Raw genomic sequence first — 27460 nt, 5'->3', positions numbered from 1 at the left:
CATACTGCATCACGGTGTGGTACGCTGGTTTAACATCATCTGATAGGAAGTGCCTACAGAGGGTGGTGAATAGAGCACAAGATATTATGGGCTGTCCTGTGAATCCACTGGACGAAATAGTGGAAGAATGTTGCCTCAGGAGAGTGAGGAAAATTCTCAGGGATGATTCACACCCTGGCCGGCACTTTCTTGAACTTGTCAATCTCGGGCAGAAGATATAGAAGCATGATTAGTCGCACCAACAGGGTAAAGAACCGCTTCTATCCGTTGGCTGTTAGACTGCTGAATGAAAAGATAACAACAGGGCAACTGACTTTTGGGTTTGGTGGGTGTGCGTCAGTAAACGAGGGGAATTGACTAAGAGAGCTGAGTGGGGGGTGTTCATATAATCTCACTGTATACAAGTTGTACAAGTGACAATAAAGTATTTCAAGAAAAGGCTAAGGAGTAAACCCTACACAAATCCAGAGTGGAGTCCCTAAGGCAGTTGGAAGGCACCTTGTATGCCTCCTCCTGGCAAGTTGTGCTCTGCTTTCCTTTGAACCATATCAGCAAGGCCAAATTTTGAAGGCAACCCAGGACCTCCATACACACTGCCCAGGCTCTCGCCCCAGGGAGATAATTTCAGTGCTGCTAACGCAGCAATGTGATGTCACCCCTGGAGGAGCACTCCGAAGACAGACAGATGCCAACAATATTTTACAAAGGACTAGATTGACCACAAAAACCACAGCAAGGCTTGGGATCTTGTGGCTCTCCAGATGTTGCAGAACTACAGATCATCCTGTTCACTGGTCATGCTGGATGGCACTGGTGGGTGTTCGCGTCCAACAAAATCTGGAAAGCCTCAGATTCCCCCCCCCTTGAAGAAAAAGTAGCAAAAATCCTCACCGCCTTAGTTCTAAGGTTCTCAGCAATTTAGCAAACAGAGCTGTCTATATGTTACAATACTCTAGCTGTATGCAAAGATGAGAAGTTTTCTGGGCACTATCTTGAGTCCAATTGCTTAGTAACTTTAGTCAGAAGGTCATAAATAAATCCTGCTTTAGACGTTTTATATATAGTGGCTGGTGAGATAGATAATGCACCTGGTCCTCTGCTGCACAGAATGTTTTCAGAGCGTATCATTTATATTATTTTGGTAATCCTTGCATGACAGTATTATTATTCCCACATAGGACTCTTGTAGGGGGTGGGGTGGGGATTTGTCTAAAACAAGTTGGAGCATGTGGTTAATTCACCTACTGACCATTAACTTTCTGGCTCACTATTGATAGTTCAGATTCTGAGTCACATGACATTGCATCAGAAGACAGATAAGGATGGTGATTTTTTTTAAAAAAAAAAATGGTTCGCATTTAAAGGCAAACCCACTAAATCTTGCAGTTTCCAAAACAATATGTGAACTGAAACCCAGCCATCCCTTGAAATTTGCACTTCTCTGAATTTTGCAATGCATTTCTCCAGCCAAATAATGTGTACAAAAATGCATATGCAAGGGTAAAAGCGTAGTTAAAATGCATATATCAGTGGAAATAGCATACAAAAAAATACATTATTTTAGGTAAAATTGCTTTGCAGGATGTATTTTGAGGCAAGCAAGCATAGGGACATGTCAGTGAAGAGAAAGTCACACAAAAATATGACTATGTTTTTCCCAAGGCTTTTTAAATCACAAACTGACATGGAAATGTGGAAAACTGAACATAAGACATGAGAAATGAGAAACGAAGAGAAATCAAAATTGACAGATTTGCCCATATCTGCCATCTCAGCTAATTCTGCGTATGCATGTATGGGACTGTACTGTAAGGCTGCAATCCTATAAATCCTTATAAAGAGTAAACCACATTAAGCTCAGTAGAATTTACTCCTGAGTAGTTGTGCTTAGGATTGCACCAAAAAGGTAGTTTGTTTGTGCATTTTCCCTTGAACCAAGTCCTACTGAACATAAGTGGGGCATATTTCAGAGAAAGTGTGATTAAAACTGCACTGTAAGTCTTTTAAAATCGACTTTCACCTGGTCACCTGTGGCAAGACTCACTGCTCGGTAAGCAGACAGCCACTGTTTCTGTGTTTTCTTTTGGGCCAAGAATGATTAACACAGGAATGTGTGGGTAGCAGTAAAACATTTTTGTGGGCTAGTAAGTTTCGAGAACTTATTTGCAGAGGTGGCTGATTAATTCTAGCCTCCAAATTTAACTTTGGCGAAATACAAATCTGATCCTAACTGGTGCTCTTTGAACTGCCTGTAATGTGTAAGTATTGTGGTACATTCTAAGAAATGTGCTCTTTCACGCTTCTTCCCAGCATCCAGGAAGGCATCCAATTCTATATGCGCTCGTCTCTTTGCTTCATTCAGAAGCAAGGGTGTGATCATCTGTTGCTTAGGGTGGAGCCAGACAGGATTATTTTTTCCTGACTATGCAAGCAATGTCTTTTTCCATCCAGGATCAGATCACAGACCAAACTCTGTTTGGATGTCTTTTTTTAAGTAATGAAATATCCCTTTCATTATTTTCAACATGAGCTGGTCATATAAAGTTGTCTCCACTCTTATTCAGCACTGCAAATATGAAGTTCTGTTGGCTGCCTGGATGAAGTTCTTAATACATAGGGATGTAGAGAGGCCACAGAACAATTATTAAAACAATTGCTGCTACCAAGTGGGGGAAATCACGTTGGCCATGTGATTGCACGTGGAAGATGAATCCTTTCCGAGTACAGTGGTACCTCGGGTTAAGAACTTAATTCATTCTGGGGGTCTGTTCTTAACCTGAAACTGTTCTTAACCTGAAGCACCACTTTTGCTAATGGGGCCTCCGGCTGCCGCCACACGATTTCTGTTCTCATCCTGAAGCAAAGTTCTTAACCTGAGGTAATATTTCTGGGTTAGCAGAGTCTGTAACCTGAAGCCTATGTAACCTGAAGCGTATGTAACCCGAGGTACCACTGTATTGTGGTTCTAGAAGGTGTGTCTTTGTTTCTCCAGAGGAAGGACAGGGCCTGCAGCCAAACAACAAAAAAGTCTCATTGCACCCTAAAACAGGCAGTTTTATTAGGACACACATCAGCTTTTGTGGATTGAAATCCACGTTATCAAATGGACATGGCACAGCAGGGCACCCTTTTTAAACTCAGATCTCTATTACATGCCAGGGGAAAGGTTGTAGCTCAATAGTACATCATCTGTCTTGCATGCAGAAGTTCACAGGTTCAATCCCTGCCATCTCTAAGAGAGTCTAGTCTGAAAGCCCGTATTGAGCTAGATTGATCAATGGGACAGACTTGATATAAGTCAACTTCCTATGCTTCCACCTCCAAAGCGAAGGTTGGAGTTCCAACTTCCAGAGTAGAAAGGATGGAACTTTCTCCATTTGGCGCTTAAACCCCTCTAGTTAATCCCAATTGCATGTAAACCTGGGGGGGGGGCTGTGGCGAGGATTTGCTGCTCTTCACATCTGCTCCCCTTTTGTTGGTAAATTGGATTCCTTGGACTACCTTCACTAGTGTTGTCACAATTAAAGAATTGGCGCTGCTCTTCCATGTCTAGTGGTGGTTCTCCATGTGGGTTGCACCAGACAGTGTCCTCGTAGAGTGTGTCCATGGGACAGATTGATGAGTCTCCCACTTACCCGCAATAGCCAGAATCTGCCACCTGAAGTAGCCACTGGGTGAACAAAATCCAATCCACAGTTAGGCATGCTAAAGAAGCCATGTGCGTTTTCTGTTGGCTTTTGCAAAAGCTGTCCTGGGTTTTTATGGGGAGAATGGATGAAGATCATAAAAATCAACTAGAAATTTGGTTTGGAGATAAGCACCTCCCTCAGCAGTGGTGGGGATACAAACTGATGTGTTTCTTTAGTGGGTTTATTTTAGCTGGGAGAGGGGAGGTGGCGGCCATGTATACAGTTTGAGAAGAAGAGCTTCACTCTGAATGACAATTGGTCAGTCACATGCAGCTCCATCTTGTGCTCAGAACAAATATTTTTTTTGGGGGGGGGGGCAAATTGTAGGTGTGTACAGGGATGAAGATTTCTTTTGCCATTTCTACTTAAATGCCATTTGACCTCATCCTACTCTTCCACTTCACAAAGACCTTATGCAATAGCAGCAAGAGACTAGTCTCAAAGAGGCTGACTTTATTAGACTATCTTTTCCATGGAGGGATAGCTCTAATTGAGATTCAAGCATGCTCTCTATTAGCCACCTGCTTGGTTGCCTGTGGTGAGCCAGAGCCATCTCCTAAGTACAGATACAGTGGTACCTTGGGTTACATACGCTTCAGGTTACATACGCTTCAGGTTACAGACTCCGCTAACCCAGAAATAGTACCTCGGGTTAAGAACTTTGCTTCAGGATGAGAACAGAAATCGTGCTCCAGCGGCCCAGCGACAGCGGGAGGCCCCATTAGCTAAAGTGGTGCTTCAGGTTAAGAACATTTTCAGGTTAAGAACGGACCTCTGGAACAAATTAAGTACTTAACCCGAGGTACCACTGTACTTTATAATACTGGTCCTTTCCTTCTTTGAGGTCAATATTCGTACAACGAGCTGTTGCACATTCAGAGAGACTAACACCCCACCCCACTCTAGTAACTTTTGTGCAACTATTTCCAAAAGCCAGGCTCAACTTCGGAGAGCACTGTGTAAATCAGTGGCTCCCAAAGGGGCTGTACCACCCCTGGGAAATGGCGCCACCTAAGAGACACAGGGCAGGGTGTGTGTGCTGAAGGTGTAATTGACCAGCAGACTTTGAAAAGTTGGTATCACTGGATCAAGTTCATCAATTTTGCTGAATGAATTAAACTAAATAGTTTTAAAGGGATTTTGAATAAAAGTGCCATTAATTTACTGTTTGAATTTCAGTGTGCTGTTGACTTCCTTAGTGAGTGGTGCAAACCGCAATTCTGAACAATGCTTTTCATTGCATTGGGGGCCCTGTGGATGCGTTTATGGACCACCCCAAAAGTTTGGGAGATGTAAGTGAAGCCCTTGAATCAATCCTTTTTTTGGGGGGTGGGTATTACACTTCCGCTATTTCTTTTAATCCCCGCTGTGTGTTGGAAACGCTGCTATCCATGGTCTCCCCTTTCCACTTTTCCTGCTCACCTTAAACTTAGCGCTTTTTGGCACGCATTCTGCTCCGGGTCTTCTTGGGCCAGGGGGAGGGGAGGGAGTGGGCGAGGCTTCGGGTGCGGAAGGAGGCGAGCTATTGGCTTCTGGCCGGCAGCCTCCTTGTCAGTTTGGGTGGGTGGGTGGGGAGCAGGAGGGGGTGGGAGAAAAGAAGGGCGGGAGGAGGCGGAGGAGGGAGGCTGTCCGCTCGCTCGCTCGCTCGCTCTCTGGCTGCTGTTCTCCCCGTGCGCTTCTGGGCCAGCCCTCTTTTCAGGATGCAGCCTTGAGGGGGGATGCTGCGCTCCCCGCCTTTGGACTGAAGCCCCTCATTGCCCTGCAGTTGGGAAAGCAGGGCGCATCGGAAGGGCCTGGAGCCGGGCTGTCGAGACCCAGACGGCAGCGCGGGACCAACCTCTCTCTCTCGCTCTTGCTCGGACCCTCTCCAGGCACCTTTCTTTTCATTTTCCCCACTCCCCGCTTTGGCACACCGGATCGGATGGATCTCTAGAGAAGACGGCGCGGCGCCTTTGGGAATATAAGTGGCGCGGAGGAGGCGACGGCGGGCCAGGCGAGCGAGCGAGCAGCGCGCAGGGGGCCAAGGCGCCCCGGAGGTTGGGCAGGGGGGCGCGCGCGTCGAGTTTTTTTTTGGCACGCTCGGCGGTGGAGGCACCCCTCTCCATGGAGACGAGGCGGACATGGTCCACAAGGTGGAAAACGAAACGGTGGTTCTGGGACTCCGCTTGGCCCGCGCTACTCGTCGCTTGGATGCTCCTGCTGGAGGCGGCGGAGGTCAGGGGAGGTAAGGAAGGAGGCCAGCCGGGCTGCCATCGCCGCTTTCTCCTGTGCCCCGTTTGGGAACGGGGTGGTGGTGAGGGAGCGGGAGGAGAAGATAGCAGGCAGGGAACCCTCTGACTTGTCTAGCCAAAGGTACCCGGGCTCACAAGTCCGCTCACATCTCTGGAGTGGTGGAAGGCACTCTGTGCGCGCTCAGAGGATTCCTTGCCTCTTCTGATTGTTGCGTAGAAGCCAGGCGCTTGAGCTAATCCCTGACCCCAACTTAGAGCTCCTTCGATCTTTAGGGCGGGGGGAGGCATGACATTTCCATGAAGTCCCCCCAGGGGAAAGTTTTTCTCCCCACCCCCTGTGACCAGTGGTGGGTTTGGTGATGCTTCTGCTCAGATTCTCTTAGTCGCAGGCTTCTACCTTGCTGCTTGCTTGGGAGTACTAAATTTACACTGAACTCATGTCAGTTTCAGCGTAATATCCATAGGATCAGGCTGCGAGTCTCCTCCGCTCCAGCTTCTTGAGGCTTTCAGGGAGTCGTGGAGCAGCGGCGGTGGGAAGGTGCTAAAACTGGGAAGGAATGCGGGACACTTTCGGAACAAAGCTACTTTTCTTTGTGCGCCCGGCCAATTTTTTGGAAACGCTTCGGGAAAATGGTTTCTGCAAACTCTCACCACCAGCGCAGCGCCTCTTGAACTTGCCGAAGTCATTAAGCCGATCAAGTTCACAAAATCTTGGCCAAAGAGAGAGGGGCTGGAAGGAAAGGGAGTGGGGGCTTTGTGAATGCTTGAAATAGGAGGTGGGAGACACTGTCTGTAGACTTCAAGTCATGTCACTTTCTCAAAGGGGGTGGAATAAATAAATGTTAAAATAAAAAAATAGATCAGCAGGGGATTCTTTACAGCAGCAAACTCCCTACGATCCTAAATGTCTCTCTCAGGTATCAGGAACTGACTGGCGCCCTCTGAGTATGTGAGTGCGGCTCTCTTTTTTGGCTGGCGAGAAATAAGCAGTAAAGGGACTGACATTTTTGAGCCTCTGTAGTGTGGGACTTTTTTGGCACAGAGGTCCTCAACCACTGCTTATGGGGAAAGAGAGAAGAGTACGTAGGAAGTCTTCTGTGGAGCCCTCAAGCTTGCGCGTTCGGAGAGCAGCAGCAGTTAGACAGCCCAAGATATCGCCTTACCTGTTTTGCATCTCCGACCTGTGACCAAACACACACGCACAAACGCCAGAGCCCCAGCGGGCTCTTTCCAGCTTACGTGGCAAGCCTCTGACAGGAGCTCAATGCATAGCGGAGAAGGAATCTCCTCCCTTTCTCCTCCCCTCCCCTTAGGTGCATCCCTGGGCAGGAAAGAGCGGGGCTGACTGAGTGGTCCGTTAGGTGTCTGTGGCCACTTGTGAGCAGGGTGCTTTTCCTGGGCGTTTGCAGAGTCTAGAAGGAAGTTTGAAACTCCAGAGAGTTCCCGCGGGAGGAGGAGGCGGGGGAGTCAAAGAGGGCCATGACAGGGAAGGTGCCTCCCTTTCTCAGTATCTGGTGTGTGTGTGTGTGTGTGTGTGTGTGACCCCAAGGGGAGAATTGCTCAGGAGGGCGCAACCCCACTGCTCCATCAGAATTGCAGCGGAGCCACCCCACAGCTGGAAATTCTGAAAGAAGCAGCAGCAGGAGCTGAGATACCAGCAATACGGGAAATGCGCCTTGGAAATAAATCTGCATCTCTGCACAGGACAGAGATCTGCTTGTATCACTGCCTGGCAGTGCGCTGAGTTTCCCTTCTCCAGCATCAGCAGGTCTTTGTCACTTTCTCCTATCTAGTGGAATCCCTTGGGTTGTTTTGTTGTGGTGGTTCTTTTTGGTCCATCTCCTGCAGCCTTTGCAGCCTGGCCTCCAAGGCACACAAATCTTGAGTTGTTTTTCAAGGAAATCCCTAGGATGGCTGCTTTCTTCTTCTTCTTCTTCTTCTTCTTCTTCTTCTTCTTCTTCTTCTTCTTCTTCTTCTTCTCTCTCTCGTGGTTCTCAGTTTTGTAGATCTGTTGGTCTGGCTCACGATGCAAATCGACTGTGGAAGAGAGAAAGGTGCTTTCAGAGAGCTCCCTCTCAGCCTCTGGGTGCCTGATCACCTCTTGGACTTGTCAGTCACATCCCTCAGTCTTTCTGCCCCCTGCTGGCTCGATTTGGGTCTTCGAAGTGGGGAGGACCAGTCAATCCATGCTCACCTCTTACCTTGAGCCATGAATTACTCCCACCCTGGTCTCCCCATTCCTTGGGGGCCATGACATGTGCGGGAAATATATACATCTTATTCCAAGCAAAGCAAAGTGATTTAAGGAATTATAAAGATGAAAGCACACTTATTGACTTCTTAACTTTCTTTTTCCCCTTCCACACCCCCTGGCTATCTGCTTTGTTCCCCAGGCCTCCTTAGGAAATGAGAATGCTAAAAAGCTGAGGGTTGTAGGTTGTTTCAGATGGGATCAAGCTCACTTTCTCCAAATGAAGCTCAGATGACTGAAAAAATATGTTGGCAAGGGTTTTGCTGCATGGTGCCGATCTCTCTGGGGCTGTGATCCTCTTATGCACACTTAGCTGGGAGAAAGCTCTGTCGAAACTGGAAGGGCTTCCTTCCAAGTGCATGTGCTTAAATCTCAGATCACACGGTAAACTGACAAGATCATTAAAAAAAAAATCGAACTTTTGTCAAATCCCTGCAAACACCATGTGGTCCCTCGGCATTCTGTCCTTTGTTTCTTTGCCTAGAGAAATCATTAAGTAGCTTTCTGTACTGTTGTAAAAGTTTGGAGCACATTGCTTGGTTGTTTCAGTGGGAATTAAATCCCAGTGAGAGTTGGATCTCACCTCGCATTTCCACAAAATCATTGATAAGCAGTTGCCTCCTTTATCTGCTCATTTCTTTCAGCTAACAAGTCCTCAACATTATAGATAGGGATCTTCACTTCCCACAAGATAATGCAGAAGGGGGGGAGGGGGGAAATCCAATGTATGCCATATGTGGTAAAATGCAATTATTAACATTAGAATTTCTGCCTCTGCTGTGAAAGGTTTTTCTTTTTTACTTGAAAATGAATAAAATGGTTTAATATTGGACAAATCTTGTACCATTTTCTATCAAGCAAGCCTTCACACCATCTTAAACAGGTCTCCTTAGAACTTAGTAATTAACTTCCAATAATTCTGCAACCCTCCACAGAATTTTTGGGTGGGGGAATCAGGAAGGACAAGATAGAAATCAAATAAATCTGTCAAAAGTTTTGAAAACAACTTCTTAGTTAAATACACATGGGTTTGCTTGCATTCATAGAGCCTCAACCCAATGTTATGTATGCTTACATGAAAGTAAGTTCCACTGAGTTCAGTGGGGTTACTCCCAAGTAAGCATGCATAGAACTGCAATTGCAAAATAACCTCTGCGGAATTCTAATTCCTACTTCAATATTTTATAATATGATAATTCTTGCAATGGGACTATCAGTGGAGAATTCCCATTCATTCTCTTAGGGTTCTCCTCTTACGACAGAGAATCTGTTCCTCTCTGATTTATGCAGCCTTTGGCAGAAAATATTTCCTTTCATTGCAAGTCTACTTAGATATCTTAGACTTTCTTTGATTCACATCACCTTTTAAATATGACATCTGTTGGCAAGGATGACTGGGACGAATGAGCACCTTTTCTCAAAGTAGCTATAGAAGACGAGTAATTTACGATCCAGTTTTGTGAGGGTCCCTTGTATTAATGCCCCACCGTGATAGTGAATGGGAAATAAAATGAAATATTCACTTGGTGTCAAACCTCATAACTTGCGTGTCAAGACCCCAAGGCCACCCCCGTTTATGAATAAGACACAGGGACACAGATATTAGGTTAATGGTTATTGGGCAAATTTAGGCCACAACTTTATTGGTTACAGAATGTGAGCAGTATTGGCTTAGGCATTGGAACTGACCCGACGATATCTGACTCCTGCCCGCCCTGCAGGGAGTCCAGTAAGGGTCAACCACCAGTAGGGGGGAGCACTGTTGATGCGAATCAACTCTCGCTTACCACTGGGTTCCCGATGGGGTCGTGGCATGGCCCCCTCCCTGCGCTTTGGACAAGATCCACACTCCCAATCCATAATCTCAGAGTCGTGGGTTCGAGTTCTATGTTGGGCAAGAGATTCCTGCCTTGGGCTAGATGACCCTTGTGGTCTCTTCCAACTCTACAATTCTACTCATTCTGACATGACTATATAAAAAATAGCATTTTGCTGCCTTTTTCCCATGATGAAATCAAAGGTTGTGTGCATAGGGTTCTCAGATGGCTAGATCTGCTCAGCTTTACCTGAGTGCTTACGAGAATAAGCAGTAAACATACTGAGAAGGAATTTAGAGGAAGGTTATAAATAGCCAATCGCCTGATCACCTAGTGTGAGAAACAGCCTCCTCCAGGTGACCAATCAGAGAAGCGTTTGCAAATGGAAAGAGAGTTGATTCTTCCCCCTCCCCTTTTGGGCTACAGACATCACAAACCAATGGCTATCCATAGGGGAGTGTGGCAAAGCAGACTAGGGGGAAATTATGGGTTAGTGACTTCTGCAGATTTATTTGCAAGTCTAATGAAATGAAAACACCTTCAAGAAGCAACAGGGGGGTTTGTTGTGCTTTTTCTTTTTTTTTAAAAAAAAAGCTAGTGCAACTCCTGAATGAAAAAAAAGTAGAAAAAATGGGCATACTTTTCTTGGCTGGATATGTCTAAATTCACATTTTTTTAAAAAAAAATCCAGATGTTTTTTAAAAATAAAATAAAATAAAATAAAATATGAAGCTCTTCACAGAAACCACAAAATGGAAACACAACCCTGATTGTATGAAAATAGGGACAGAATGGGAATAGAATTTCTATCCAAGAGAGGAATTTGAATTGTTTCTTATTTCATTGCAAGTACCATGCTAGTCTACGCATCATGAAATAAGAAACAATTTCAGTTCCCCTATTGAGCTATATCTGTTAGCAGAAAACCACTTGTGTGTTGAAGGGGAAGGGCCTTAGCTAGTGGTAGAAGATTGCAGAAAAGGTTATGGGTTCAGTTCCTTGGCATCTCTGGGTGCAGATGAGAGAGAATCCTGCCTAAAAACCAGGAAAGTGATGCCCAGTCTGTGTGTACAATAATGAGCTAGATCAGGGTTTCCCAAACTTGGCCTCCAGCTGGTTTTGGACTACAATTCCCATCATCCCTGACCACTTGTCCTGCTAGCAAGGGATGATGGGAGCTGTAGTCCAAAAACAGCTGGAGAACCAAGCTTGCGAAAACCTGAGTGGACCAATGGTCTACCTCAGTGTAAGATGACGTCTTATATTTCTTTCCAACTTGCTGATTTCAGAACTGGAATTTGCATATCCTTCAGCTAAACAGACACACTACTCGTTTGTTCCCCTATGTGTAAATGTCACTGGTTGCAGAGTGCAAGAGTTCTTCATATTTCTGTGTGGCTTGTATTTGGCTTTGTGTGCTTTCACTCTAGCATTGGCCAATATGACAGTGTATTAAATGTCACTGCCAACTTTAAAACAAAAAACTGGCCTGGTCTCTGTGAAACCCAAGAATTAAACAGGTGGAACTTTCTTCCACATGCAGATGAGTGTTGGGAAAAGTTTGACTGTGTTACATTTTTGTGGTGTAAGCTGCTTTCAAAAGAAGGGCAACATTGGGTTGGGCTCATACCCAGTTAGGCTGCAGTCTTCACCATCTCCACACAAATGCAAGTCTCACTGAATTCTGTGGGCCTGACTAGGCTGGGAGTGCTTCCAATGTTCTCCTGAACCATGGGGTACCTGGCGGAAAGTCCTGCAGGAGTGCATGATCACACGGCAGGTGCTAGTGGATGGTCTGGCAGGCCCAGTGGCGTCACAACGGGGGGCGTGGGAGGCAGTACACCCCAGGTTCCATGCCTGTGGGGGTGACAAGAAGTCACCCCATGGGGGCTTGAGACGGCGCAAGCAGCCATCGCGGCGCCGCAGTCGCCTTTGGAGGATCCCCCGTTTGTGGCTGCAGCCATGAGCAGAGGATCCCGATGATGGCAGCAAACCGCTATGTACAGCACATGTGCGGCGTCGCATGCATGCACTGTATGTAGCGACGCCGCACATGCGCTGTATAGCGGTTTGCCGCCAGCGCCACTCCAGCACCATAGGGACGGTGATGGGATCCTTCCCATCACCGTAAGAGCCAGTGTGATGTAGTGGTTAAGAGTGATAGACTCGTAGTCTGGGTTTGCGTCTCCGCTCCTCCACATGCAGCTGCTGGGTGACCTTGGGCCAGTCACACTTCTCTGAAGTCTCTCAGCCCCACTCACCTCACAGAGTGTTTGTTGTGGGGGAGGAAGGGAAAGGAGAATGTTAGCCGCTTTGAGACTCCTTAGGATATCAAATCCAAACTCTTCCTCCTCCTCGGCAAACCGCTATACAGCGCATGTGCAGCATCACTATGTACAGCACGTGTGTCATACGTAGTGATGCCGCACATGTGCCCTACGTCATGGTGTCCATCCTGGGTGGCACGATGCCATCCTTCGCCTCTGGGCAGGCCAACAGGTGGAAAGTCCTGTCAGGCCCAGTTCCTGCAGCCAATCAAGGCACCAGGGCACCTGAGAGTCAGTCCCACACAACCATAGTTGCAAAGACCTCCCTGGAACATCCTAGCCATGGTCCAACCAACGTGGGAAGTTGAGCAGCCACAGCACTTCATCTCTGCTTCCCATTCATACTTTGCATGCTGATTGCAGCATCTGGGCTTGATGAGGCAGATGATCCTCACCTGTCCTGAGCCTACTGTAGCTGAGGATTAACACACCTCCTCCCAAAGCTAACACACTTCACCTGGGCTGTGGGCCCTTGTCTGCCTCAACCTCCCAGTGCTTCTTTCCTTCTGCTCCCTATGCCTCAGAGCCCAGCCTGTTTGTGGAGACAGGGGTCCCTCTGGCTCTGGTGATGGGCCCTGCTGTTGTGGTTCCTGTGCACTGACTTCCATCCCCCATGCCATCTTCCATTGTCTCGTGAGTACTTTCTACAGCAACTTCTCCTTCTCCATCCCCAGCCTGCCCTACTGTGCCCCAGTCATGACTATACCCCTCGCTGGGATCCTCTTCCTCCTCTCTGTTGCCCTGCCAGTTCGTGACATCATTGAAATCAGTGGGAAGCCGTGACAACTTTCTGCATTGATTTCAATGGGGCCGGAGGTTGACTAGGTTTGTAGGAAGTTCTTTTGGACAGAATTGGACCATGGGGTCATCTAGCTCGGCAGTGTCTATGCAGGGGAGCAGGAGCTCACCAGGGTTTCAGACAGGGGTCTCTCACAGTCCTACCTGGCATAGGTGCCAAGTCCCTGGGGCCCTGGGTGCCCGAGAACCCACAAAATTACCCATGAAGGGGTAGGACACCCACAAATTTCAGTGCCATGGCCATGCATGCAGCATGGCACCCATGGCCCAGGGCACCCATGGTTGTGGGGCCAAGTTGGCACTCCTGCTCCTGGAGATGCCAGGGTTCAAACCTGAGGCCTTCTACATGCCAGGCAAGTGTTATAGCACTGACCTGCAATCCTTCCTTTCTGCTGGATCCAACCCATTGCATGTTTATGTGTGTGCAATACTTCAGGCATGGCCAAACGTGGCCCTCTAGACGTTTTGGGACTACAACTCCCATCATCCCTAGCTAACAGGACCAGTGGTCAGGGATGATGGAAATTGTAGTCCCAAAAGATCAGGGCCAATACTAGATGATCTGTGAGGAATGGGGATACTGCGAACCTGTTATTGTCAATATGCAGTATCTTCCAAGAGTTCCCCATGTTTCAAATAAATTAGAACAGACAGTCAAATCAGAGAAACAAAGGAGGTGATTTGGAATGAGTCGAAATGGTCTCAATTTACAGTTGTGTCCCAAGGATTGCCAGGCAAAATGGCCATGTCTTCCTCAGTGCATATCCCAACCCTGGCGGTAGAAAGAATCAGGGGCCTGTCAAACAATTGGCTGTTAAAATTAAGCATTTCTATGACAGACCTGTGGCTGAGTGCTGATTCCTCTCCTTCCCACCCCCTGCTTTGGCAGCTGATACAGAAATATGCCTGGTATGTTGTGTAGGTTGTGCAGTCCTTTCCTTGTCCTTCACCAGAAAGCTTGAGAAAGACCCCTGAATGAAAAGGAAGGTGGATTCCCCTCACCCGAAAGCCAGTCCTTCTGTGTGTTTGTGGGGAAAGGTTTTTATACTTCTAGTCTTGGTCTTTATATTTTAAAATATTTTGTGGGGAAGGGAAATCTCTCTCTTCTGTTACATATAAACAATGCACACTGGGGTTTTTTAGCCACTATTAATAGTGCTGTTGTTGTTGTTGTTGTTGCTAAAGTGTGTATTGAGGAGTGACTTCCTCCCTAAACCATATCTCCCCCTTAGATGTTTTCTTTTGGGCCCCATTAGTACAATCCATCACACCACTTTCAACAGTCAATGGCTTTCCCCCAAGGAATCCTGGGAACTGTAGTTTAAGGATGTTGATAATTGTTAGGAGAGTTAACTCAGTGTTTAAAATTTCCAGAGTGGTTCCAATCCCTCCTCTTCTCCTGCTGCGCACCCTTTGAGAACCACTGCAGTATACAATGCAACAATAACATCCCTGTAGTTCTTATAATAGATAGATATTTGCACAACAGATGTTAATAAAATACACTGCTTTTAGGAGGGTGTCAGAGTTCAGTGGTAGAATATGTGTTTTGCATGCAGTGGATCTCGGATCCAGACCATTATATTATCATCTAAGGACCAGGTAGCCAGTGGAAGACATCTTTCTGCTGGAGATTCCAAGGATTTGCAGGTGAGCAGATTAAACCAGCATTCTTCAACCCTGGCTCCCCAGTCGTTGGGTTACAACTCCCATCTTGCCCAACCAGCTTAGCCAATGGTCAGGGGTGATGGGAATTGCAGCTCTAGCAACATCTGTGGACCCAAAGGCTGAGGAACATGGTAATTGGCCTAGCAAGACAAAGTCTGACATGATATAGGGCAACTTTCATTGTTCCCCATAGTTTAATTGCATTACAGAGGGTTGGACTAGATGACCCTTGGTCATTCTATGATTCTAGGATTAATTTTGAATATCTTCTGGAGAAGACTTTCCTCGTTCTTCTCTTCCCTGCTACCAAAATCTCTTCCTCCCTGCGATTAAATCTGAAATGCCTTGCCTATTTCAAATATTCTGCATCAATAATTATAAGCCCTTAATTGGCAACTAATTGCAAAGCTATGAAGAGATGGTGGGGCTGTACTTCAACTCCCAGCCCCTGCAAGTGTATTTCTGGCTAGTTCTGATGTCCTGGAGGGCACTTCCGGCAGGGAAAGCAGTCAGCAAAGCCGAGGAGGCTGGATTTTGACCTGGCACCTCCAGTTTTTTCTGACCCCTATTAGGAACTACAGGAAAGGAAACCACAAATTTGACACAGCAGTTTTCCTGCCCTGTGGCTGTCTGGCCTTATCCAGGCACTACCCTATCTGCCAGGAGGGGGGTGGGGGGGAGGAGGTGGAATTGCAACATATAACCCCAAAAATAACAATGCTAAAACTGAAACGATACCTAAAACACTGGAACAATTCTATGCTCCTCACATATTATCATTCTTTTTCTTTCGGTGTGTGTTGTTTTGAGCAGTCCAGAACAGTAGGGTTTCCACCTGCCAGCGTGATTAAAATGTTTCTTTCTCTTCCCTCCCCCCTTCAGCTTCCTTTCATAAGAAATCCTCATACCGTTTGCTAATTTACTGTTCGGCTGGCTGTTTGAGGATAACAGGGCACAAATAAAGTAAATGGAGCGCAGGAGACATCTCTTGTGCTTTTGAGAAAGAAAACAGACTCTTGCAAAGCTATCAAGGTTTAGGATTTTTTTTGGGGGGGGATGAACACAGCCAGCCCCAAAGGCAGGCGGGGGGGGGGTGGAGAAGAGAAAAGAAAAACCCTCATCTATTTACAGATTCTAGACAAGCAGAGAAAGGCACATTACCCACGATCATAATTACAGTATCGAGTTCTTCAATGTAACGTTTGCAAACTGCACATGTTAATAGAGGAATTGTTGACCTTCTTATTCACGTCTGAGCAGGAGCCGGCAATTGTGGAATTCTTTCAGCACATAATCACCCCTAAGACGTGGCTTGAAAAGGCTGGGGTACCCAATGTAAGCCGAATCGACAGTGCATTCAGCATGAGAAATGGAAGTGAGATTATTCAGTGCTAGTGGCTAAGATCTGAAATGTAGAATACACATGGCTCCTTGGAGCAAGCCCACAAACCACTCCCAGCTTCGGCTTGTTTTCAGGTGCAGTGAATTAACTGCACATTGCACTCCTAAAAACAACCCAAGCTGCATTTGCATGGCAGTTTGTTACGTTTTCAACCCCCCCAAAAAAACTGTTAATTTCCGCATTATGTTTGAGCTTTCAAACAATGGAAAATGTGGCTTCCAGAACTATAGGGAAATACAGGGGAACTATCAGGGAATATCATGCAAGTTTGTATAGGGCTGCAATTTGCTAAAGATCCTGAGAGTTGTTGTTGTTGTTTAGTCATTTAGTCGTGTCCGACTCTTTGTGACCCCATGGACCAGAGCACATCAGGCACTCCTGTCTTCCACTGCCTCCCGCAGTTTGGTCAAACTCATGCTGGTAACTTCGAGAACACTGTCCAACCATCTCATCCTCTGTTGTCCCCTTCTCCTTGTGCCCTCCATCTTTCCCAACATCAGGGTCTTTTCCAGGGAGTCTTCTCTTCTCATGAGGTGGCCAAAGTATTGGAGCCTCAGCTTCAGGATCTGTCCTTCCAGTGAGCACTCAGGGCTGATTTCCTTAAGAATGGATAGGTTTGACAGTGTTTGACTGAGAGTTGTTAGGAGTCCTTTGCAGAGCTACTGTTCCCAGAGTGGCTTAATGATCAGTCCCTCTTCCCAGTGAACTCTGGGAATTATAGCTCTGTGAGCGGAATGGGGGAGTCTGCTAACAGCCTTCAGAACCCTTAACAAACTACTGTTCCTAGGGCTTTAAGGGAGAAGCAGTAGTCTTGCGTCCTTTGCTGGCACCCAGTGTGCCCATGCTTATGCACGCACAACAGGTGGGACCAGGTGGAGCTGGGTGCAGAGGGTAAACAAAACCCACTGTGCCAGCCCAACCCTTGCCACAGCCATTGGGCAGGCTGTGCCTCCTGCCTGCCTGTCCATGCAGCGGGGAGCCTGGTGGCCAATGTTGTTCTTTATTGGGTGCATGTCCCCAATACTGGCTGGGTGGCCATTCAGAGAGGGGGCTGGAGGCATGGCAGTAAGGCCAGGCCGGACTCTGGGACCAGAGACCCCCCAGTGGCAGGCAGGGCAAGGATCCCTGCATGGGGGCGTCTGGCTCACACCCCCCAAATCATGTGCCCAGGGCTATGCCCCCCCTGGACCTCCCCACACTCCACCCCTGGGGTTCCCCATGACTATGTAGAATGATGCTGCTTTATATGTAAAGCTGATGGGGACCCAGAAAGAGGAAGCTGAAAGCCATGGCCATCCTCTGGACTGGATATAAGTAAGAAAACAGGCGAGTGGGAGAGGGGCCTGGCTGAGGGCAGACTGAGATTGATCAGGCAGTGCCTGGGTTGGCCAACCTATTCATTGCAGTGCCAGTAGAAGCCAGAATTGATGGCAAGAGATTGGGTTGTATTCAATGTAGGACAAAGTAGCATTTTGCATGAGCAGAACGACTTCGGATTGTGCAATGGGTCTTTCTCCCACCTCATCCCTCTGTGTGCCCCCTAAATCTGTTCTAGATTCCCCCCCCCCGCAGCCTCCAAAACAGATTTGGGGTCAATGCAAGGGTGCACGTGGTGGGAGGAGAGTCCCATTGCACAAGCAGAAGTTGTCCTGCTTCCACAATCACTGCCCATTTTATTTAAACTTGTGTTTGTGTTTTGAAAACACATCCTGCTCTCCAAAATGCATGCATTAGTGTCTGTACATGAGGGATTGTACATGCCAGGGATGGAACCTAGGGCCACTGAACTTGGTCCATAGCTTCCCAAGCAACCGTGCATTGTCCGCATTTTGTAAGGCTTGCATTTGCGGGTCAAGGCCCCTATGTCACCCCTGGGAGAAAGAAAGACAAGCGCACAGAATTTTAGGTTAATGTTAATGGGCAAATTTAGGCCACAACTTTATTAGTTACAGAATATGAGCGGTATTGGCTTAGGCAAACCACCACTAGGGGGAGCCCTGCCGATGTGGATCAATTCGAGCATCCCCTGGGTTCCCAAAAAGGGGTTGTGGCATGGCCCTAGCCCCTCCCCAGGCTTTGGACGAGATCCCATGCTGTGACGGGGAGGCTGAGCGGCCTGACTGTAAAGCGTCCCCACATGGAGGTGGAACCGACTTATATAGAAAAAAGGAATAACGTGTCTGACAGCAGCGAGCCAGCAGTAAATCACACACAGCAAGCTGGAGTTAACTCTTTATTAGCAAAACAAGGTGTGCTCAGGAGGGTCAGGCCTAATGAGTACAGCAACACAGGTCTTGCCCCGATGAAGCAGTGGCCCAAGACTAAAGCTCCCTGCCTCCCAACAACTGGCTATGTCTCCTCGTCCACTTCATATCTGTTCAAAATCCTAGAATGAAACTAGAAATTTGATCCGCTTTCCTGCTTTGCTAGTAGAAAATGTGTGAGAAGCTTCAAAAGAACATGAGATTGAGTTCTTCAGAATGGAAGTTGGTGTGACATTTTCTACTTAGTGCAGTTGTGCTAGTCTGCTGCTGCTGAATGCCTGTCCGTAGCACTTACTGTACCCCACAAACCATTTCCTTCCACAGCAGACCCAGTAATAATAATAATAATAATAATAATAATAAATTTTATTTATATCCCGCCCTCCCCAGCCGAAACCGGGCTCAGGGCGGCTAACAACACTGAAGTAGTGCAACATTATAAAAACATTATAAAAATTAATTAAAATCAAAATTGATGGCAACCATAAACTAAAGTTTTGTAAAGATTGCCAAAGGAGGGAGTCAGGCTGTGCCCTGACCAAAGGCCTGGCGGAACAGCTGTCTTGCAGGCCCTGCGGAAAGATGTCAAGTCCTGCAGGGCCCTAGTCTTTTGTGACAGAGCATTCCACCAGGTTGGAGCCGCAGCCGAAAAAGCCCTGGCTCTAGTTGAGGCCAGCCTAACCTCTCTGTGGCCTGGGACCTTCAAGATGTTTTTATTTGAAGACCGTAAGTTCCTCTGTGGGGCATACCAGGAGAGGCGGTCCCATAGGTACAAGGGTCCTAGGCCGTATAGGGCTTTGAAGGTTAAAACCAGCACCTTAAACCTGATCCTATACTCCACCGGGAGCCAGTGCAGCTGGTATAGCACCGGATGAATGTGATCTCGCAGCAAAGACCCCGTAAGGAGTCTCGCTGCGGCATTCTGCACCTGCTGGAGTTTTTGGGTCAGTCTCAACGGCAGCCCCACGTAGAGCGAGTTACAATAATCCAGTCTGGAGGTGACCGTCGCGTGGATCACAGTGGCTAGGTCAGGGCGAGAGAGGTAAGGAGCCAACTGCTTAGCTTGGCGGAGATGAAAAAATGCTGCCTTTGTAATAGCTGCAATCTGCGCCTCCATGGAGAGGGAGGTATCGAAGATTACACCCAAACTCTTAACGGACGGTGCTGGCACTAATTGCACTCCCGCAAGAGATGGGAGTTGCCCCCTCAGTAACTCTGCCAACTAGTCCAATTGAGCTGCCTTATGGGGGTTGCACTTGAAGCATCAGGGGTTTGTAACCTCACCGAGGCTGGTGTTGTCATGCAAGGCAATAGGATTGTCCGTGAGACAGTTTTGGGTTCCAGGCAGTCCTGTGTAGTTGGTGAGACACAACACAGCTGCCACACGTGTATGTATTTAATTTAGACCCCCCCCCCTTCATTCCAAAGGCTCTGAGTAGTTCCTACAAATATTTTAATTGCTTTAAAGATGGGGAAATCCTCCTCGCCTAAGAAATGGATTGTTTCCTCCCTCTTTTTTCCATGAGCACATCTAAAATACCTGTTGCATTACAACAGATATTCTGAAAGCTGCTTGCAGTTGTTAGGCTTTTTCCCCTAACCGGGAAGGGGCTAAACTCCCTAGCAGCCCTTTTGAGTTAGATTGTGCTTTCCTTTCCTTTTGCCATCAAGGAGCTTCATTTAGACTCCATCAAGCAGTCTAAAGTCTTTGAGTTGGTATATCAGCCTAGAATAGTTCTCCAGTACCCCCGAACTGCTGCCTTGCACCCAGGACAGGTATGGGGAACTTTTGGATTTTCAGATATTGCCAAGCTACAGCTCCCATCAGCCCCAGCAAGCATGACTAATTGCCTGGGGTGATGGAAGTTGTGGTTTAACAACATCTGGAAAGCCAAAGGTTCCCCACATCTGACATTCTTCTTCTTCTTTGGCGATCACTCGTAGCCGAGTAAGATTGTCTTCCATAAACACGGTTTTAACAAAGAGTCCATAAGTAACTGTGAAGGCCAATTCTGGACCCACACATCCTTCCACAGTGAGGACATTGGTTCCCAGGCGGGAATTGATCATGGTGTGGATTTGCCAAGCATGCCTTCCTCTTAGCATGTTTCTCCCTTGCGTCCTGAACATTGCCAGGGCCACATAAGAAGATTACCACATAGACATACATAACTTTATTTCCATTGCATGATTACTAACTGGGCTGTTGGTGACCTGCAGCTCAATGCAGGGTGGATATACTATGTAACTCATAAGCTTAAATTTCAGGGCCCCTAATTCTGGAGAGCCCCAGAAGCGACTTTAGTTCACATTCCTTTAAAATTTTGGGTCTAGTAGACTTGAGTTGAGTTGCACGACTCAAATTGAGTAATTTTTGGTTGTATATATTTCAACAATCTCAAAGTTTGAGCATCAGTAGTACAGATGTTATAAAAGTGTGCTGATCTGTCATGGAACAACCCCATTGAAGAAGGTAACAGTGGTTACCCAAATTTCGTTGCTGGTTGTGAAGGGCCCCCGTGACAATTCAAGCTTCAGGGCTCCCAAAATGTAGGTCCGCCATTGGCTCACTGTGCAAACTGGCATCTTTGGAGAAGCATTGTGCTATGGTGATGTGAAGTGTTAGGAAAACCCTTTAATTTGAGCTCTGTGATGACTTTTGGATAGATGCCACAGCCAAGCATTGATAAACATGAATGCATGAACCAGTTTCGATTAGTAGCAGTAATTTTCTTCTGAGACCTACACCAGAAGGGCGGTGATAGATGCTAAGAACCTATTTGCTTGCTTCGTGAACCTTAGGACTGGGCATTGATCTAATACTCTGACCTAGATTCTATGGTCTACATAGGTCACAAAGTCCTGCATTTCTTAACATGTATTATTTATATGAAGAAGGACCATATTCTGTATTCTCAGGAGCCATTGTACTATTCAGCCAGGAGGAACAATCCAACACCCTCTTTTCTAAAGGTAGCATCACCGAGCACTAAGTAAAGGCTTTGGAAGTATGAAGCACATAAACTCAGATGAGAGGACTTCATCACTTGTGAGAGGCTTATGCTTTCTGACAGTTTCTCTCACTTTGGTAGACAGGCAGCAGTTCCAGAATGATGCAGTAAAATGATAGAACTTACAATACATACCCATATCACACCTGTTTCTTTTTCTTATAAAGCAAAAGAGTGAGCAACTGTTTCATATGTTGATTAAAATTTGCTATATCAGTTACGTCATATGATCCCAGTATCTGACCCTTGTCCTGCTAGATCTGGGGTAGCCAATGTGACCATCCTCTGATGTTGCTGAATGATAGCTCCCATCAGCCAGCCAGCATGGCCAGTGGTCAAGGCACCATCATCTAACAATATGTGGAGGCCACTTGTAGGTGAGTTCTCTTTCTGGCCTGAGGACTGCATTCAATCTTGGCCAACCCTCTGGAGACCACATACCAGCAGTGGGTGTGGCCAAACATGAGTGGCTGTGCAGGAAAAGTTGTGCCAGTGTTTTCCTCCTTTGTAAGCTAGTTGTGCAAGTTGTAAGTGCCTGAAGAAGATGCCTGGGCTTTGCCACTGGAGCCCCGGTTTGAAACCACCAGGTATCTTACACCCCTCTGTTACTAGTGACACTCATCTGTCTGCTTCTCCCCCCCTTCTGTGCGCATATCTACTTCATGCTCCTCTTTTGGGGGGTTCATGTTTATGTGTATGTGACGTTCCCACAAAATCGTGCCCGACTTTTAAAATGAAGTATAACAATATAACGTTTTAGACAGAACTTCTGCAGGGCTGGAAACTCTTTTGCCCTTTCAGGGGAAGAGATGAAAATCGGATTATATTCATAGGCTAGAAAGCTACATTGCTCTACAGCTTCCATTTTCCAGTAGACAGAAGCCCAAAGAACTTGAACCCATCTACTCACAGTTTAAAGTTCTCCTTTTGTTTTCAAAAAGGTCCAACAGGAAATCCCATGTGAATCCTTCAGTTTACTAGCTATGCTTGGGATTTGTGTTCATTGTGTGGCACATAGACTGTGGTTTGGAAGCTCCTGTAAACGTGTAGAAGTGCGACATGTACATGTTCACTATAATTTGGTGAGCAACAAAGCTGCCGATTCACATTTTCTCATTCTCCATTTGATCGCGATACGTGCATCCCCCGAGTGGAGAGCACATCGTGTTTCTTGCACTGCTTCAACCAATTCTTGGGTTACCATATTCTCAGATACAATCATGAAGCAAACACATTCCAGGAGTTTAACTTGGCACCAGCATTTCACCTCTGAGAGTATCAGTTACAAAAAGATTAAAAAAAGAACTGCTGTAAAAGAAACAATGTTTTTAGTGATGCAAATAAGAAGAATCATCATCGCTGAACTCGCTATCTGCCCACCATTGTATTCAAATGTAGTGTGACACTACGCATGATGAGAAAACTGTGGGGAACCCCATGGTGTGCAGGCAAGGCAAATGTGGGGCCAAGGGAGGAGGAGAGAGCTATTGATGACTATTTAAACTATGAGGGCTATGCCCTTTTTGTGAAGGGTTTTTTTTTATTAAGTTTTCCAAAATTTCACACATACATTTCAGTGCATAAGAAAAGCTCTCCCTCCAACTTCCCACCCCCTTTTCTATGGTGTTTCTGTTTCTTTTCCTGTGTTGCACCCTTCCTTCTATCTCTTAAACCTTGACAAAACTACTGTAATCTTTAATCCCTTCTGTTGCTCATAGTTCAAATCCTACTCATGTGTTCATCATGTAATATTTCTTTAAATAATCCAGAAAGGGTTTCCGTTCTTCCACAAAGCTTTCATCTCTTATTTTAGCTGTTAACTTTGCCAATTCTGCATAATTTTGCTTATCCATTCTTCTTTAGGGGGCATTTCTGCTTCTTTCCATTTTTGTGCATAGAGAGAGTCCTAGCTGCAGTTGTAACATACATAAAAAACAGAACCATCTTTTGGGGGGACTTCTGTCCCTATAATCCCTAAAAGAAAAGCTTCAGGGTTTTTTTTGGGGGGGGTATAGTCATGTCAAACATTTTTTTAAAATCTCGTTATATATCGTTTCCCAAAATACCCTTGCTTTCTTGCAAGTCTGCCACATATGAAAAAGGGGTCCATCTATGTGGTTACACTTCCAGCAGTTATTAGGAACTTCTTATACATTTTAGACAATTTATTAGCTGTTAAAGACCTTGATTGCTATGATCTTCCTCCACAGTTGGAGGCAACAATGCTTCTGATCACCAGTAGGGGAGATTGCTTGAATTCTGCTTGCAGGCTTCCCATAGGCATCTGGTTGGCCATTGTGAGGACCAGATGGGCCATGGATCCAATCCTGCAGGCTCTTCTTATGTTCTTATGATGTGGGGGGGACGGGACTGCAGAGTGAAATCATGGGTGGGAGATATACTCCACCCTTGCCCCACCTGCTGATTCTCCATCAAACGACCCTACTTTGTTTTTAATCCCTTGCCGTCTTTAACACCAGATTAGGAAGAGGAAAGGTGTTTAAAGAGTCTTAGGAGAATTGATGCTCATAGGAGAGGTGAAGAACCTCTTCATTCTACCTTCCAGTCCATCTTGGCAAGTACACCTTGCCTCTGAATGCAGTTGTGGAGCTGATATGCACAGCTCCCCACCCCCCACATTCCAATTTCACCCCATAATTTCTATGAGCAGTGAGTTGCCCCTCCAACAATGGTTCCACCAAAAATACAAGCAATGCATTATTATACAAGTTGTCAAACACATAGTAACAGCTATAATATCATATGCATGTTATATGGGTATACACTGCTCGTTTCCTAAAGTAACCAGATACACGCAACGCTGCGTACAGCTGTGTGTATTAATATGCTTAGCAATCATGTTTCACAAATGCAGTGCAGCATAGGGCTTATATGTATTATGCTCATATGTTGTCCGTAACTAAGTTTTGCTCTGAGTAGATTCTCTGAAATGAATGGCCCTAACTTTATCAGGCCCATTAATTACAGTGGGTCTACTCTGAGTAGGACTAGGGTGGGGAGCCACTGCAGAAAAGTCCCATTCTTGTGTTGCAGAAGAGGAAGACGAAAAAGAAAGACAGTCCTTGACGTATTGCGGTTGTTAAAGGCTTTGTACATCAAAACCACCATATAAGGGGGCGCTTGATAAAAGAGGTGATCCTCTGCAAGCAAAACAAAAGTTGAATCTGCTAAATCCCATGTCTAAATAGTTAGGCTGGTCTCAACTAGAGGCAGGGCCTTTTCGGCCGCGGCTCCAATCTGGTGGAACGCTCTGTCACAAGAGACTAGGGCCCTGCGGGACTTGACATCTTTCCGCAGGGCCTGCAAGGCAGAGCTGTTCCACCAGGCCTTTGGCGAGGGCGCAGCCTGACCCCCTCCTCTGGCAATCTGCACAGAATTTTGCTTATTGGTTGCCATCAATTTGATTTTAATTAATTTTTATAATGTATTTTTTTTAGAATCGTTGGATTATTTTGATTGTCGTTAGCCGCCCTGAGCCCAGCTTCGGCTGGGGAGGGCGGGATATAAATAAAATTTTTTATTATTATTATTATTATTATTATTATTATTTATTATTAAATCCATTTAAAATAGATTCCTCCTACATACCTTCTCCTGAACCGTTTTCTTTCCAAAGACACCCTCCTCAGCTATAATCTTCTAAGCAAACCAATGTGTTCCTTATTCCAAATATACAAAGTGTTATTTTGTCTAGCAGGATGCGCAGAGAGAGACACTTCGATTCATACCTTTTGCCTCACCTCAGTGGTTTAGTTGAGAGGGGGCTAATGGCTGATCCCCTGTATAGTGATGGGCCACTGGTGTTGTCTAAGCAGGATTTATTATCCTGTTCTCCCACAAAATCTTCCAGTCCCCACAACATAAAAATACAAAGAAATAGGTTATTTCTGTATTCACTGACTCAGGAAAATTCTTCCCTTGTGGAACCCAGGCAAGCCTCCTCTGCTATGAAACTGAAGCCATACAATGTTTGTGTTACATTTTCTTTAAAAAGCAGTATCTCTTTGGCGTAACAGTTGCAACCATTAATTCAGAGATGGAGGCCTTCCAGTCAGCATTTTCCCCTAAACCATGTCCGCCTTCCCTACGCCTGATGTCCTGTGTGCCATCATGTGTGAAGCATATAAAGATGCAGTTGCAAAGCATCAGTCAGGAGCTGAAAGTGTGAATCCCAACTGCACCTGAAAAGGGACTCCAAAAGGGCTTGATCTCGGCACCAATCAGTTGTCACTTGGGAGGTCAGGTGATTGACAGCTGGACAGCCATACCTACTGGTCTGAAGCTGGCCCATGGGGGCAGGGGAATCAGATCTGGCCTAGTGGCAGGTAAAGGTAAAGGTAAAGGGACCCCTGACCATTAGGTCCAGTTGTGGCTGACTCTGGGGTTGCGGCGCTCATCTCGCTTTATTGGCTGAGGGAGCCGGCGTACAGCTTCCGGGTCATGTGGCCAGCATGACTAAGCCGCTTCTGGAGAACCAGAGCAGCGCACAGAAACGCCGTTTACCTTCCCGCCGGAGTGGTACCTATTTATCTACTTGTACTTTGAGGTGCTTTTGAACTGCTAGGTGGGCAGGAGCTGGGACCGAGCAACGGGAGCTCACCCCATCGTGGGGATTCGAACTGCTGACCTTCTGATTGCCAAGTCCTAGACTCTGTGGTTTAACCCACAGCACCACCTGCACATTTGCATGTGTAAATCAGAAGTTCTGCAGGCAGGAGGCAGGTGGGGCACACACCCAGCCCATCACAGTTGACATCACTTTCATTTAGAAGAAAACACACCACAAATTGCTCATACACTCTCCTCTCAAGGAGGCTGTCTGTCCAGAAGCTGCTCCTCCTGGCAGTGAGGAGTCAAGGAACAGAACTTTAAGCTAGCATATGGCCTGGCATATGAAGTAGTCAGAGCATTTAAAAAGAGATGGGAACCATGAGGCATGTTAATAAGTAAGGGCATTCCCCTTGGGAAATCAGACTTTTTGAGTTTGAATTTCAACGCATAAACAGATGGTGGGAACAAGCAAAGGGGTGGTGGCCCTTTTGGCCATGATTCTGGACAATGGTTGAAAATGATGGATTACATGGACCTTGGTCCTGTCCAAGAAGGTGATGTTTATGTGACTATGTATCCTAGGAGCAATGCCTGACCTTTATGTCAGGGATGGCCTACACTGGCACAGATCAAGCACACATGGGTTGGTTTTAGGGTATGTCATGGACTGGGAAGCTGTGGCCCTCTGCATGTTGTGGGACTCCAGCTCTCATCAACCCCAGGCAGCACAGTCACTGGTCAGGCATGATGGGAGTTGTGGTCCCACAGCACCCATGCCTATTGGGTTTCATGTTAGAATTCTTTTGCTTGGCAAAGTATTTCCCCTCCTCTCTTTGGATTGGGTAGTCAAGGCAAGGAACCTAAAGAATGGTTCAAACGTGTTATGCTAGCAAGTGGGGAAGTGTAGACACCCACTGAAATACAGGAACAGGTTTGCTGATGGCACAGGACCCATTCCCAGGATGGTTAAAGGAGAATGGGTAAAGGTTGCTCTAAACAGGGCAGACATTTCTATTAAATTCTCCCAACATTACATTTATATCAGGGAACAACCACCCCAACCCCCATATGCTCTATAAAACATTGTCCCCCTATTTTGCCCTTTTTGAGGTGATTATGTGAATTCCTTTAGCCTGTGCAAGTTTCCTTCTGTATAGTATTCTGTTGTGGCTGACTGTTCAGTAACTAGGCATTTCTGAATGCATCTGAGATGCTTGGAGTTATGTAATAGTTAAGTACAACCAGTTCAGTTCTGATATTAAATTCCATTTGCTGCTTTAATTTTTTTGCTATTTTTGCTTTTCATTAGTATGCTTCATTTTATTGTATTAGGATTTACTAGCGCCGCTCTCCTTTTAAGATTGAATAATAGTTACTAATAAAACAATTCTCAGATGCTTTTTTATATAAAAACAACAACAAGGAAATGT

The 27460-nt window shown here is 46.3% G+C and overlaps 1 protein-coding gene across 4 annotated transcripts in view; it reads left to right on the top strand.

Annotated features, from left to right (window-relative positions):
- The first annotated feature begins 5333 nt into the window (after positions 1–5333).
- Positions 5334–27460, top strand: part of COL11A1 (collagen type XI alpha 1 chain) — a 270407-nt gene continuing 248280 nt past the window's right edge. For all 4 annotated transcript variants that reach the window (XM_079981011.1, XM_079981009.1, XM_079981010.1 and 1 more), the window contains exon 1: positions 5334–5913. In XM_079981011.1, the coding sequence (XP_079837137.1) occupies positions 5793–5913 (121 nt within the window). In that variant the 5' untranslated portion in view covers positions 5334–5792. The remainder of the gene's footprint in view (positions 5914–27460) is intronic.

This window comes from Podarcis cretensis (genome assembly GCF_951804945.1).
Source record: "Podarcis cretensis genome assembly, chromosome: 6".
Lineage (NCBI taxonomy): Eukaryota > Metazoa > Chordata > Lepidosauria > Squamata > Lacertidae > Podarcis > Podarcis cretensis.
This window is presented reverse-complemented; position numbering and strand designations above follow the sequence as displayed.